Raw genomic sequence first — 13101 nt, 5'->3', positions numbered from 1 at the left:
TTTTTTTTGTCATCTGATAGAACCAAAAATAGTTTGAGTTTGAGACGAAAACAAAAACACGATAGAAACAAGAAGCAACAACAAACTTATTCCTCAGCCAAAAATAAAGGTTATTTTACGGATTTTTCTTTAGAGGCTGTGATAAGACTTTTTGACAATTTAATCAATAACTCACACAGTCACACATACTTTACTGGATTTGAATCTAACGAAACAGCACTAATTCTGACTTTTAGTAAGTACCGGTCAAAAGAAGCAACTAAAAAGTAATATGATTTTTTAGTCGAATAAAATGTTTGTTTTCTTGTTTGTTAAAAGAATCAATTTTTTCTTTCTTCTTCTCTTCTCTATGAGATGATCATTCATCGATCATTGTTTTGATGAGTTAAATGGTTACGTGATAGTTTGTTAATACGCAGTGATCTACAAAATAAAATACTAGTATCACATAGAGATCTACAAACTTGTTACGTATAAATTAATGGGAATTAAATTTCCTGCCAGCCTCGGACAAATAATAGTTTACCTATAAGCATGTGAAGTGTTTATGGGATATTTTGTTGTTGAATATTAGTAGTGTTTTTGGTTGATAAAAACAACTGGTTACATTTTAGTCAATCCATAATGCAAATCCAAATTGATATTTTCTTATATATTTTTCGGTTTTATAGTGACATTTTATCCTTCCAATTTGCACTACTACATATTTATCTTCTCTCTTGTTACTAGTTAACTAGAAATGGTAACACATCTCTTCTCATTTTTTCTTCGTCCATTTGTCATAATTTTCACGGTTGACAAATATAAAACAAAGTACAATTTCAACATACTACAAATGTCCACTCTTGATCCTTTTAACAAAAAATAAGATAAGTTTCCTTTGTAGGTACAATACAACAAACATGGGAATCCACAAGAATCAAGCAAACCCCACAAGAGATGACTTCATCAGCAACAATTACATGTGACCGATCCCACACTAGTTACGATCTCTGCTCAATCAACGGCTCATGTAGTCTCGACCCCAAAACCGGAACGTTAACTCTCCTCCTAGACCCAACATTCGCCAGATCAACACCACCACTTGTCCAAGAGATCAGGCCATACCCAAGAAAAGCTGAAAAATGGATCATGCGTAGGATCAGAGAGCTAACACTCACTTCATCACGCACAATGGACCATACCCGATCATGTGACATAACACATGATTCACCGGCGATTGTGTTCAGTGCCGGAGGTTACACCGGAAGCGTTTATCACGATTTCATCGACGGTTTCATTCCGCTTTTCATCACGGCCAATACGGTATACCCTGACCGCGATTTCGTCGTCGTGGTAGTGAATTCGAAGGAATGGTGGATGTCGAAATACATGGATATTCTAGGTGCGTTTACCAAACACAAAACCATATTACTAGACAAAGAAAACGTTGCTACGACACATTGCTTCACTTCAGCCACCGTAGGCCTAATTTCACATGGGCCTATGACTGTAGACCCGACCCGAATACCCAACTCTAAATCGTTAGTAGACTTACATAATCTCTTAGACAAAGCCTTTAACCCAAACCTATCTTTTCTCAAAATTTCCAAGCCTCGTCTAATATTGGTCAGTAGATATGGCAACGTTGGTCGAGTGATATTAAACGAGAGAGAGATCAAAGAGATGCTTGAAGATGTCGGATTCGAGGTTATATTATTCAGACCATCGAAAACGACAAGTTTGAGAGAAGCATATAAACTTATAAAGTCGAGCCACGGAATGGTCGGGGTACATGGCGCGGCATTAACCCATTTCTTGTTTCTTCGACCGGGTTCAGTATTTGTTCAAGTTATTCCAGTTGGCCTAGGTTGGGTTGCTAAAACATGCTTTGAATCACCGGCTAAGGCAATGAAGTTGGAGTATACGGAGTATGGGGTAAACGTGGGAGAGAGCAGTTTGGTAGAGAAGTATAACAAAGATGATTTGGTTTTGAAAGATCCGATTGCTTATAGAGGAAAGGATTGGAATGTGACTAAAATGAACGTGTATTTGAAAGAACAAGATGTTAGATTAGATGTGAATAGGTTTAGGAGACATATGAACGAAGCATACGAAAAAGCTAAACTTTTTATGGACATAAACGGTTGATTGACGTTTATGTTCCATCCTATAATGATTAGTGCTTTATTTTTTTATCGGGGTATGATGTTAAATTATTCGTGTCATATGGGTGAGGTATATATTGGTTCAATGATGTTGGAATAATTGTTATAATTGCGATGTTACTAGTGTTGCGTAACATTATTGTCATCTTCTATTGGACCCCCAACGCATCTCTATTTCATTATTCAATCAGTTTAGTGGCGTTGAAACTCAGCTTTTGCACTTTTTTTTTTAAACCTTTGAAGTTTGAACCATAATCTCATTAATCAAAAAGGATCTCTTAGTTTAATAGTTAATACATTCCATTTTTATTGAAAAAATGAAGATTTCAAAGAAAAAACGATAAAATAATTTTATTTTAGTAAATTCAAAATTAATTAGACGGTTAGAGAGTCTTCTTCATTGTTTAAACAATTTTATTAATTTGAACTTTAGCCATCAAAGCGGAAAATGCAAAAAAGTAGATACGGAAATTACTGAAACACCCTCGGTTCAATATTTTCTTTGAGCTATTTTTGGCCAATGGAGAAAGGAATTTGAGAGTCGCCGCAGCTGCAGCTATCACTCTGCTCTGTCACTTTGTCTTTTTACCTCTCAGAGATACTCAGAGAGAGAGAGAGAGAGAGAGAGTGAGAGAGAACCCGAGAGGAAGGAAATGGAGAAGGCGTTAACGAAAGTGACGAGCTTTAAAGTGGGGAGTTCATGGATCTCCAAGAAAGCTAAAGAAGAGCTCTCGAACATCACCAGTGACCTCACTGTGAGTGCTTCTTCAATTGGGATCTTCGTCTTGCTTTGTGTGTGATGTTCTTTTGTTTCTTTCGTTTTTTTTTCCATGGATTCTTGCATGCGATTCCTGTTTGAAATTGTTACATTTGGTGTAATGTTGTGTTATTTAAAAGGCGATTCTTTTTGTTCAATCTGGTCTAGTTGATGTTTCGAAAATTGTACAAGAATCATAGATCTAGGAAGATCTGAGGTGGGTTTTGCCAATTGAACATGGAAATTAGTTCAGATCATTAGAATTGTTGATACAGAGTCAGTCCTATCTCAGATTATTTTACTTTTTTTGAATTTTTGATTATAAAGAGTCCAATTTTAGCAACTTGATGTAGAAACAAAGATCCGATTTTACCAAGTTGAGATTTTAGGACTAGAGAGAGTCTTTATTTTCGTGTTAACTCAACTAAGCTTAGTGTTTGCATTTTAACTTTTAAGTCATTGTTTACTAGAATGGATGATTCTTGTTTTGGTAATAATGTGTTCATGTGCTTGCTTTTTGAGGTAAGAGCTCTACACCGACAAGGCAAGAAACCCAATTGCACTCGATTTTGTGTTCTTGAGTTTGCTTATAGTTTTGCCAAGATATCAATTTTCTAAGACCATTCTTCAAACAATCGTCTTTATCGATTTGTCTCATTGATTCACTACTTAACTACGTATGATTGTGTTCATAGGCTTTGCTATTTATTCTATCATTGTGTTAATAGGAATTGCATAGTTGCCTCGAATGGTAATATAATGTTCATTTTCTTTTCCAGACTTTCTCCAGTACTGTTGAAGAGAAGGCAAAATGGGTTTTCAACAAGCTTAAAGGTATTATTAGCATACACCAATTCAGCTACCATAGTTTCAAAATCAAAGATGCTAAAGTTCCTAACCTTCTAATCTGTTTTCTGTGTTCTCTCTTTAAAATAGGAAAACCACTGAAAAGCTTACCAGATCTCCTCAAAGAATACAACTTACCACCAGGCCTCTTCCCAGAGAACATTATCTGCTACGAATTCGATGAGACCAAGAACAAGCTCACTGTCTTCTTTTCTTCACCGTGTGAAGTCACATTCAAAGACGGATCAGCGATAAGATACGCAACACGCGTGAAAGGTATTCTGCTTAGAGGGAAACTGATGGGTGTGGAAGGAATGAAGACAAAAGTGTTGGTTTGGGTTAAAGTCACAACAATCTCAGTAGAGAGCTCGAAGTCCGACAAGCTCTGGTTCACTGCTGGTGTCAAGAAATCTCGATCCAAGAATGTTTACGACACGCCTCAAGATGCTATCAAAGTCGTTGGAGAGTTCTAATGATATTTTCTTAAATGGTTCATTGTCATATTTGATTCATGAATTTTATTTGGGTATTTGGGGTTATATTTGCATTGTGGGAAGAGGTATATTCAAAGGGAATGTGTTTATATATCTCTCATTGTCCTCCTTCCTTTATTCAAGCAATCACAAATATATAGTACCACTCAATACTAATTTTGGTTTCTTGAATTGGTAAGAAGGCTCTACATGTCAACTGTAAAGATTATGAGCTGATTGACATTTCTGAAGATGGATTTGTATGTGTTCTTGCATTATCATGTTGAAAGATGATATATCATGGTTTTTAGCCATAATATAAGTCTTATTTATAGAGTTTTTTTTGTTATTTTTAGAGTCTTTTGAGTCTTTATAGGATTTAGCATGGATGAGAGCATAATAAAGCTAAATAGGAGGATTTGGAGCACATTCAAGCATTGAGGCTAAGCTGTAAAGTTGGGAGACAAGTTCAGAGACTTGCATCGGTCGATGCAAGTTATGGTGTCGATCGATGCATCATCCAATAGAAGAATCAGAAGTTTTCTCACAAGTTTTGAATATTTACAAAGTTGTCCCAAAATTTTCCATATTTGTATCATTAGTCCCTGGACATTTTTAGGAATATAAATAGGATTTTTTGGGTCATTGTTTAGACCGAAGTTATTTTCAAGTTTTATTTTCTGCCACCTTTTGAGAGAGAGACCTTGAGAGCTTTTTAGGAGAGACAAGAACTCAGCCCTGTTGAGATAAGCTTTTCTAAACTCCTTTATTCTTCTCTTTTGAATTTAATGATATCTATTTTATCCATGGTTTTTGTCTCATTAATCATGTCTGAGTAGATCTCTTGTTAGGTTCAAGGTTTTTTATAGGGTTTTTATGATTTATTAGATCTGTTATTTTTAGGATTTTTTATCTTTCTAGATTTTCATCTTAGGTTGTTCTTCATATTAATTCTTGATTGATCACCTAGAATTAATACCTGGGAAAATAAATTGATATGAGAATATAATTGATTTTTCTGATAAAACCTTTTGATGAACAAAATTACTTTCTGCAAAGAGATTTGATTTAGTGATTTTGTGAACAATCTAAACTTGTTTTTAAAGCTGATTTATTACCTAGAATTTTGCAAAGAGATTTGGATTTTCTGGTTTTAAATTTAGATAATATTTGCAGTGAGAACTGATTTATTTTACAAAAGAGTTTAGAGTTCTAGATCTGATCTTAATTGCTTGAATCCTAATTTATTGATTGATTTAATATTTCATAAATTCCTGAGAAATTCTCTAGGCCTAGCGTTTTTAATTCCTGAATTTACAACACTTTTTAAATCTGTTTCTGCATTGTTTTTAAATTAATATTTTGATTTATCATTATTAAAAGATTAATAAGTCTATTGTGTGATCTAGAGTCTCTATGGATTCGACCCCTAGAGTATTACAACTGCAAGTATGTTAGTACCATTAGGGTATTACAATTTGAGCATATCAAATGTTGGCGCCGTTGCTGGGGACTCTTTTGATTCACCATTAGATTAAAGTCTATAATTTTGTCTAGATTTTTATTTTTCTATTTTACTCACACGTTTTTGTTTCTTTTCTCTTGTGTGTTTCAGGTACATGCCTAAGCCTAGCACCAGGAAAAATCCTACTGGTCCAGTTGTGAAGCTTACAAACCAAGAGTTAGGACAACTAGAGCGTGAAAACACAAAAGCAGCCAAGTCAGTGAAGATGGTCAAAACACTCATATTGAGACCTGATGAGGCTGGAGTTTTGAGGGATCAAGAGGGTCATGTGTACAATGAGCAAGGCCAAAAACTTGATGCTGAAGGACGAGTTATTCAGGAAGAACTCGTCGTGGTTGAGGATGATGCATGTGGCATCGAGCGACGCAATGACGACATCGATCGACGCAACCAAGAAGGCATCGACCGACGCAACGTTGGCGTCGATCGATGCAACGCCAGAGCCGATGCAGAGAATGTTCAGAGGCGACGGGAAAACAATGGAGAGCTTGTCAAGACTCTTGCGGACTTCAACTGATCAGACTTGTTCTATGAGAACCGCTCCGCAATTGTCCCTCCTCCATTCCCCAGAAATGATTTTGAGCTGAAGCCTGCCTACTTTGCTCTTGTCGGCCAAAGACCATTCCAGAACCTGCCACATGAGAAGCCTCTAGACCATATTGAGCATTTTGAGGATATAGTCACAAGCATCAAGGCTAATGGAGTCACAGAGGACTATCTCTATTGCAAGCTCTTCCCCTACTCTCTTGCTGGGGAAGCTTCTCATTGGCTAAGACAACTCAAACCGGGATCTCTGACAACCTGGCATGACATCAAGGTGGCGTTCTTGAACTATTTTTATGATGATGCAATGTCTGATGAGCTGAGGATTAAGCTCTCCACCTTTAGACAAGGACCAGCTGAATCTTACAAAGCTGCTTGGGTAAGGTTCAAAGCATACCAGAGGGATTGTTCCCATCATGGGTTCTCAGAGGTGCAACTGATTAGTATTTTCTTCAGCAGAATTGATTGGAGGTATCAGATGGTTTTGGATGCTGATAGTGATGGAAACTTCAAGACAAGGTACCCATATGAGGCTAAAAATTTGATAGAGAGACTAGCATCAAACAACAGTAACAAGAATGCAGATCGAGAGCGGAAAAGGGCACATGAAGGCCATGATTCAAATCAGCTAGCTTCAGTTAATGCTAAGCTAGATTCAGTTCACAATCTTCTTGTGGGAAAGAAGTCTGTCCATTTTGCTGAAAATGTTGAGATTTTTGAGCCACAGCCAGAGACTACAGAAGAAGATGTCAACTATGTGTATGGAGCTAGGTATCAGGGTCAGAATTTTGGAAATTAGCAGAGCAACACACCTTACAGTGGGAACTCTTCAGGCTATACTCTTAACCCGGATTACCAGAAGCAACAACAGAACAACAGCTTTACAAGGACCTATGGTAATTCTTCTTATCAGTCTCCACCTCCACAGACTTCTGAGAGTAGAATGGAGGCTATGTTTGAGCAGATTCTTCAAGGTCAAGAGCAGTTGACAGTGACATTCAATGGGAAGATTGACAATGTCTACACTGAGCTGAACGGGAAGATCGATGCATTAAACATTCATGTCAAGAAGCTAGAGAATCAAGTTATTCAGACTGTTGGGTCTGTTAAACGGCAAGAAGGTTTTCTCCCTGGAAGAACTGAGTCGAACCCCAAACATGTTTGTAATGCAATTTCGGTGAAGGAAGAAGACAACTATCCGATAGATGATGTTGCATCGACCGATACAAAGCAGCATCGATCGATGCCACCACCATCCAGCGTCGATGAATGCACCACAAGCGAAGATCGACATCCCACACAACCAACTTCGGCTTCTCTTCCAGTTCAACCATCCGATTCACAACAAGCCTACAAGCCTAAGGTTCCTTTTCCTAAGCCTAGGAGGTCCAAGCAGGAGATTGAAGAAGCTAGCTGCAAAGCTATGATAGATAAGGTGATGATAGAGATGCCTTTGATTGATGGTGTTTTTAGCCATGATATAAGTCTTATTTTTAGAGTCTTTTTGGTATTTTTAGAGTCTTTTGAGTCTTTATAGGATTTAGCATGGATGAGAGCATAATGGAGCTAAATAGGAGGATTTGGAGCACATTCAAGCATTGAGGCTAAGCTGTGAAGTTGAGAGACAAGTTCCGAGACTTGCATCGGTCGATGCAAGTTATGGTGTCGATCGATGCATCATACAACAGAAGAATCAGAAGTTTTCTCACAAGTTTTGAAGATTTACAAAGTTGCCCCAAAGTCCTTCCATATTTGCATCATTAGTCCCTGGACGTTTTTAGGAATATAAATAGGATTTTTTGGGTCATTGTTTAGACCGAAGTTATTTTAAAGTTTTATTTTTTGCCACCTTTTGAGAGAGAGACCTTGAGAGCTTTTTGGGAGAGACAAGAACTCAGCCCTGTTGAGATAAGCTTTTCTAAACTCTATTGTTCTTCTCTTTTGAATTTAATGATATATATTTTATCCATGTTTTTGTTTCATTAATCATGTTTAAGTAGATCTATTGTTAGGTTCAAAGTTTTTCATAGGGTTTTTATGATTTATTAGATCTGTTATTTTTAGGATTCTTTATCTTTCTAGATCTTCATCTTAGGTTGTTCTTCATATTAATTTTTGATTGATCACCTAAAATTAATACCTAGGAAAATAAATTGATATGAGAATATAATTGATTTTCCTGATAAAACCTTTTGATGAGCAAAATTACTTTCTGCAAAGAGATTTGATTTAGTGATTTTGTGAACAATCTAAACTTGTTTTTAAAGCTGGTTTATTACCTAGAATTTTGCAAAAAGATTTGGTTTTTTTGGTTTTAAATTTAGATAATATTTACAGTGAGAACTGATTTATTTTACAAAAGAGTTTAGAGTTCTAGATCTGATCTTAATTGCTTGAATCCTAATTTATTGATTGATTTAATATTTCATAAATTCCTGAGAATTTCTCTAGACCTAGCGTTTTTAATTCCTGAATTTACAACATTTTTTAATTCTGTTTCTGCATTGTTTTTAAATTAATATTTTGATTTAGCATAATTAAAAAATTAAAAAGTCTATTATGTGATCTAGAGTTTCTGTGGATTCGACCCGTAGAGTATTACAACTGCAAGGCTGTTAGTACTATTAGGATATTACAATTTGAACATATCAAAATATTTGCTTGTATCAATAACAAGGGGTCTCAAGATATCATCACCATGGTCCATGCATGGCCTAAGTAAATACGTGGAGGTCACTATTTTATGAACCTTTCAAGTAAATTTATGTGATGGTCTTCCTTTTCTTCTTTTTGGCCACCTACCTAGATAGATTGAGAGGACCGAAACCTAAACAAAATTTGTTGCTCATTTACTCAAGAATTTTGTTAATTAGCCGAAAAAAAAAAATTGTGTCATAAGATGTCTTTTTAAGTGATCTTACTTACCAAGCTCAAACTTTACTCTTGCTTTTTGGTCGGCTCAATCTAAAACTTGCACAAAATCATATTTTCTTTAATAGTAGAAATCTATCTCTTCGTTTATATTCGATTCTTATTTGTATCCGTTTCCATGTTTGTTGTGATTAGAAATGTTACATCTCCAAGTCGATGTGATAAGTGGAAGATGCGACTCGTTGTGGCAATGAATGAAAAGGGCTCCACGGTCGGGTCCTACAGATATTAAGGATGTGTTGTCTCTTTGGCCCGTTTTCAAAGTTACTTGGGCCCTCCAAAAAGTCAAGTTGTTCTGTTTTTTTTTTCTTTTTCTTTTGCTGTCACCTAAATTTTTTACTCCATCTCTCACTTCTTCTCTTAACCTTCACGTTTCCTCTTCTTTCACCATTTTACCCAAGAAGAATAACTTTAATTTACCAAATTGATTTCATCAAACAATGAACTCCATAAAACCATAACGACAAAACTCATAAATCATTAATGTATCTATTTATGATATAAGCTTAACTTAAATTATGAATATACGCTTGTTCGGTAGCAGCTAGGATTAGGCGGCTTAATTGACCACCATAACTTCCAGGCTCATAAAGTGTGTACACGTGGCGTAATCGGATTAGTAGAATGTGGTGAAGAAAATTAATTTAAAGCTGGTTAATAAAACCCGTCGAGTCGTGCTTACGAGCTGCTGGTTGACTTGCGAGGTACACACACACTCGTTGTCTTTAAAGGGACAGAACAGTTGTTTTTTTTTTATACATGGACCGACACCCTTTTTATAAATAAACTCCCTTTTCTCTTATTAGCCAATCATATCTCAACAATTACTACAAAAATAGACAAAAGAATATAATAATTTCACACATAATGAATAGATAAATACGTAAATTTTAAAAAGGGAAAAATCTGTTTAGATCCTTGTTTTCAATAAACAAACCTGTAACTTTTGTTTTTTTGTTTATATTCATCCAAAGTAAAAGTATTATACAGCTTGTGCAGTTATATTGGTTAAAGAAGTTTTGTAAAATGAAGTGGTAAAGACTTTATATATTAAAAAATCAAAATCTTTTTTTCTGTGTTATTTTCTATGTTTTATTTTTACATATAATGTTTTTTTCGGTAGAAATTTTTACAAATAATGTGATAATCACGTAAAAAAATTATACTATGTTATTTGTTAAAAATGTACAAAAATTCAATAGATCATTTATTTCAGATTGTGTCACCGTGTTATTTTATAAATAGATCTCCATATTTTATCCATCTAGCTGATTAACCAAATGTATTAGTCAACCAAAAAAATCAATTTCGTCCGTAGTCAAAAATTTACATATAAAAAATCTTATTTTGACTCTTACTTGTTGTAGTAATTTTTTTTTTTTGGGTGGGGACAAATTCGAGTAAGTTATAAATTTCACTTCTTTCATAAACGAAACATTTTGAATTATTAACTGTTCTCGGAATTATTGAAACAATGATAAATAAATCATTTACAAAAAGATAAGTAATGGATAAAAATGAGAAAGACAGAGAGTTTACTCTCTTTTGTATCTGCACCGCAGACTTTATCCTGCACCAATTTCTTTTTTAAAAAACCAATATTTTTCGAGATCTGCTTGAGGAGGAGACACAAGAAAATCACAAAAAATCTCTCCCATTAAAAAGACTGCAGAAGAGAAATAATTATTAAAATAAAAAAAAAACAAAGCGAAAGAGAGAAGAAACACGACACGAATTTTGTAAATTTAAGATTTTAAAAAGTTATAAAAAAAAGAGAGAAAAGAAAAATATCTTTTTTTTTTTTTGTGAGTTGGGTTTTGTTTTGTTCAGTTTCTATCCTCTCTTTTGTTTCTCAAAATCGGAATCGATGGCGGAGAAGAAGGAAGACCAAGAACAACCACCGTTGAAGCTACTAAAATCATCCACCGGACGGCCAACGATTTCACTCCCTCCTCGACCCTTTGGTGAAATGTTTTTTAGCGGTGGCGTTGGGTTTAGCCCTGGTCCCATGACTCTCGTCTCTAATTTGTTCTCTGATCCTGATGAGTTAAAGTCTTTCTCTCAGCTTTTAGCTGGAGCTATGGCTTCTCCGGCTGCTGCTGCTGTTGCCGCCGCAGCCGTAGTAGCTACTGCTCATCATCAGACACCTGTGAGCTCTGTCGGTGACGGCGGCGGTGGAAGCGGTGGTGATGATGTTGACCCGAGGTTTAAGCAGAACAGACCAACGGGTTTGATGATTACACAACCACCGGGGATGTTTACTGTACCGCCGGGATTAAGTCCGGCGACTCTTTTGGATTCTCCTAGCTTCTTTGGTCTTTTTTCACCTCTTCAGGTGTGTGAGATTCATTAATAACAATGTTTTTTTTTTTAAGTTCTGTTTTTGGTAAATGAAAGTGAAGAACTTTATGAGATTTTTGGATTTTTTGTTGCTATTTTCAAGTTTTTTGTTTTCATTCGGTTTATGGATGTAAATCCAAATTATTTTACTGGATAATGTTCTTCATTTTAGGTCAAAGTTGGGAAATTTTGACTCTTAGAAATTAGGGATGCTTTTTTAGGTATCTGAATCTTTAGATGAAATCATGAAAGAACTTAGAATCTCAGATATGTATGTATTTAGAATCTCAGTAATAATTCTCTGACCCTCTTTTCTACATCTTTAATTTGTTTTCCATCTTTGGGGTATTATGTGTCAATTACAAATGTGAATTTTATGTTGTAGGGAGCATTTGGTATGACACACCAACAAGCTTTAGCACAAGTCACTGCACAAGCTGTTCAAGGCAATAATTATGTTCAGATGCAGCAATCACAACAATCTGAGTATCCTTCCTCTACACAACAACAACAACAACAAGCTTCACTGATTGAGATTCCAACATTTTCTACTGAGCATCGATCCCAGATTCCCTCGCCGCCGGTTCAAGATTCATCGCAGCAGGGTCAGAGAGAAACTTCGGATATATCAGTCTCTGAGCATCGGTCACAGCCTCAAAATGCTGACAAACCAGCTGATGATGGATACAACTGGAGGAAATACGGGCAGAAGCAAGTGAAAGGGAGTGATTTTCCTCGGAGTTACTACAAATGTACGCATCCAGCGTGTCCTGTCAAGAAGAAAGTGGAGAGGTCTCTCGATGGACAAGTGACAGAGATCATCTACAAGGGTCAGCACAGTCATGAACTTCCTCAAAAGCGCGGCAACAATAACGGGAGTTCTAAAAATTCTGATGTTGCAACTCAGTTTCAAACCAGTAACAGCAGTCTCAACAAGAGTAAGAGGGACCAAGAAACAAGCCAAGTTACGACAACAGAACAGATGTCTGAAGCAAGTGATGGTGAAGAGGTTGGTAATGCAGAGACTAGTGTGGGAGAAAAACACGTGGATGAGCCTGATCCCAAGAGAAGGTAAAGAAAAGAAACTTAGAAGAGATTTGACTGTTCCTCTTACGTTCATGTCTTATGAGTGCATTGGTGTTTCTGAGATGAGATTAAGACAATCTTTGAATGTTGCAGAAACACAGAAGTTCGGGTTTCAGAACCAGTTGCTTCATCGCACAAAACTGTGACAGAGCCTAGGATTATTGTCCAAACGACGAGTGAAGTTGATCTCTTAGATGATGGATATAGGTGGCGCAAGTATGGTCAGAAAGTAGTCAAAGGAAATCCTTATCCAAGGTTACAACAAAAACCGGTCATCTAGTTTAAAGATATATATATATATATATATATATATATATTCATCGGTCTTTTTTCCTTAATGAATGCTCTTTGATCTAATTCACAGGAGCTACTATAAGTGTACAACACCGGCTTGTGGAGTAAGGAAACATGTAGAGAGAGCAGCAAATGACCCGAAAGCTGTTGTAACAACCT

The 13101-nt window shown here is 36.0% G+C and overlaps 3 protein-coding genes across 4 annotated transcripts in view; all 3 read left to right on the top strand.

The window, feature by feature from the left end:
- The window catches only part of LOC104779659, a 2634-nt gene extending 319 nt beyond the window's left edge, over positions 1 to 2315 (top strand). The window contains exon 2 of one of the 2 annotated variants that reach the window (XM_010504048.1): positions 887 to 2315. In XM_010504048.1, coding sequence (XP_010502350.1) covers positions 887 to 2130 — 1244 coding nt within the window. In that variant the 3' untranslated portion in view covers positions 2131 to 2315. Of the gene's footprint in view, positions 1 to 874 lie in introns of both variants that reach the window. The other variant, XM_010504047.1, reaches the window with a different exon arrangement.
- Positions 2675 to 4408, top strand: LOC104779658 (uncharacterized protein At5g01610). Its single transcript, XM_010504046.2, has 3 exons — positions 2675 to 2902; positions 3684 to 3738; positions 3841 to 4408. Exons 1-3 carry the CDS (start codon positions 2801 to 2803, stop codon positions 4221 to 4223), a joined length of 540 nt encoding a protein of 179 aa, XP_010502348.1. The 5' UTR covers positions 2675 to 2800; the 3' UTR covers positions 4224 to 4408.
- LOC104779657 (probable WRKY transcription factor 3) overlaps positions 11033 to 13101 on the top strand; it is a 3477-nt gene continuing 1408 nt past the window's right edge. The window contains exons 1-3 of the mRNA XM_010504045.1: positions 11033 to 11557; positions 11948 to 12633; positions 12742 to 12903. Of these exons, the coding sequence (XP_010502347.1) occupies positions 11090 to 11557; positions 11948 to 12633; positions 12742 to 12903 (1316 nt within the window). The 5' untranslated portion in view covers positions 11033 to 11089. The remainder of the gene's footprint in view (positions 11558 to 11947; positions 12634 to 12741; positions 12904 to 13101) is intronic.

The sequence above is a fragment of the Camelina sativa genome, chromosome 4, assembly GCF_000633955.1.
Source record: "Camelina sativa cultivar DH55 chromosome 4, Cs, whole genome shotgun sequence".
Taxonomy (NCBI): Eukaryota; Viridiplantae; Streptophyta; class Magnoliopsida; order Brassicales; family Brassicaceae; genus Camelina; species Camelina sativa.
Note: the sequence above shows the minus strand (reverse complement) of the source record. Positions and strands in the feature narration are given on the sequence as shown.

Coding starts and splice junctions, on each gene's coding strand:
- LOC104779658 (XM_010504046.2), top strand. CDS start 2,801: ATGGAGAAGGCGTTAACGAAAGTGACGAGCTTTAAAGTGGGGAGTTCA. Junction 2,903..3,683: donor ACATCACCAGTGACCTCACT/GTGAGTGCTTCT, acceptor TTTCTTTTCCAG/ACTTTCTCCAGTACTGTTGA. Junction 3,739..3,840: donor GGTTTTCAACAAGCTTAAAG/GTATTATTAGCA, acceptor TCTTTAAAATAG/GAAAACCACTGAAAAGCTTA.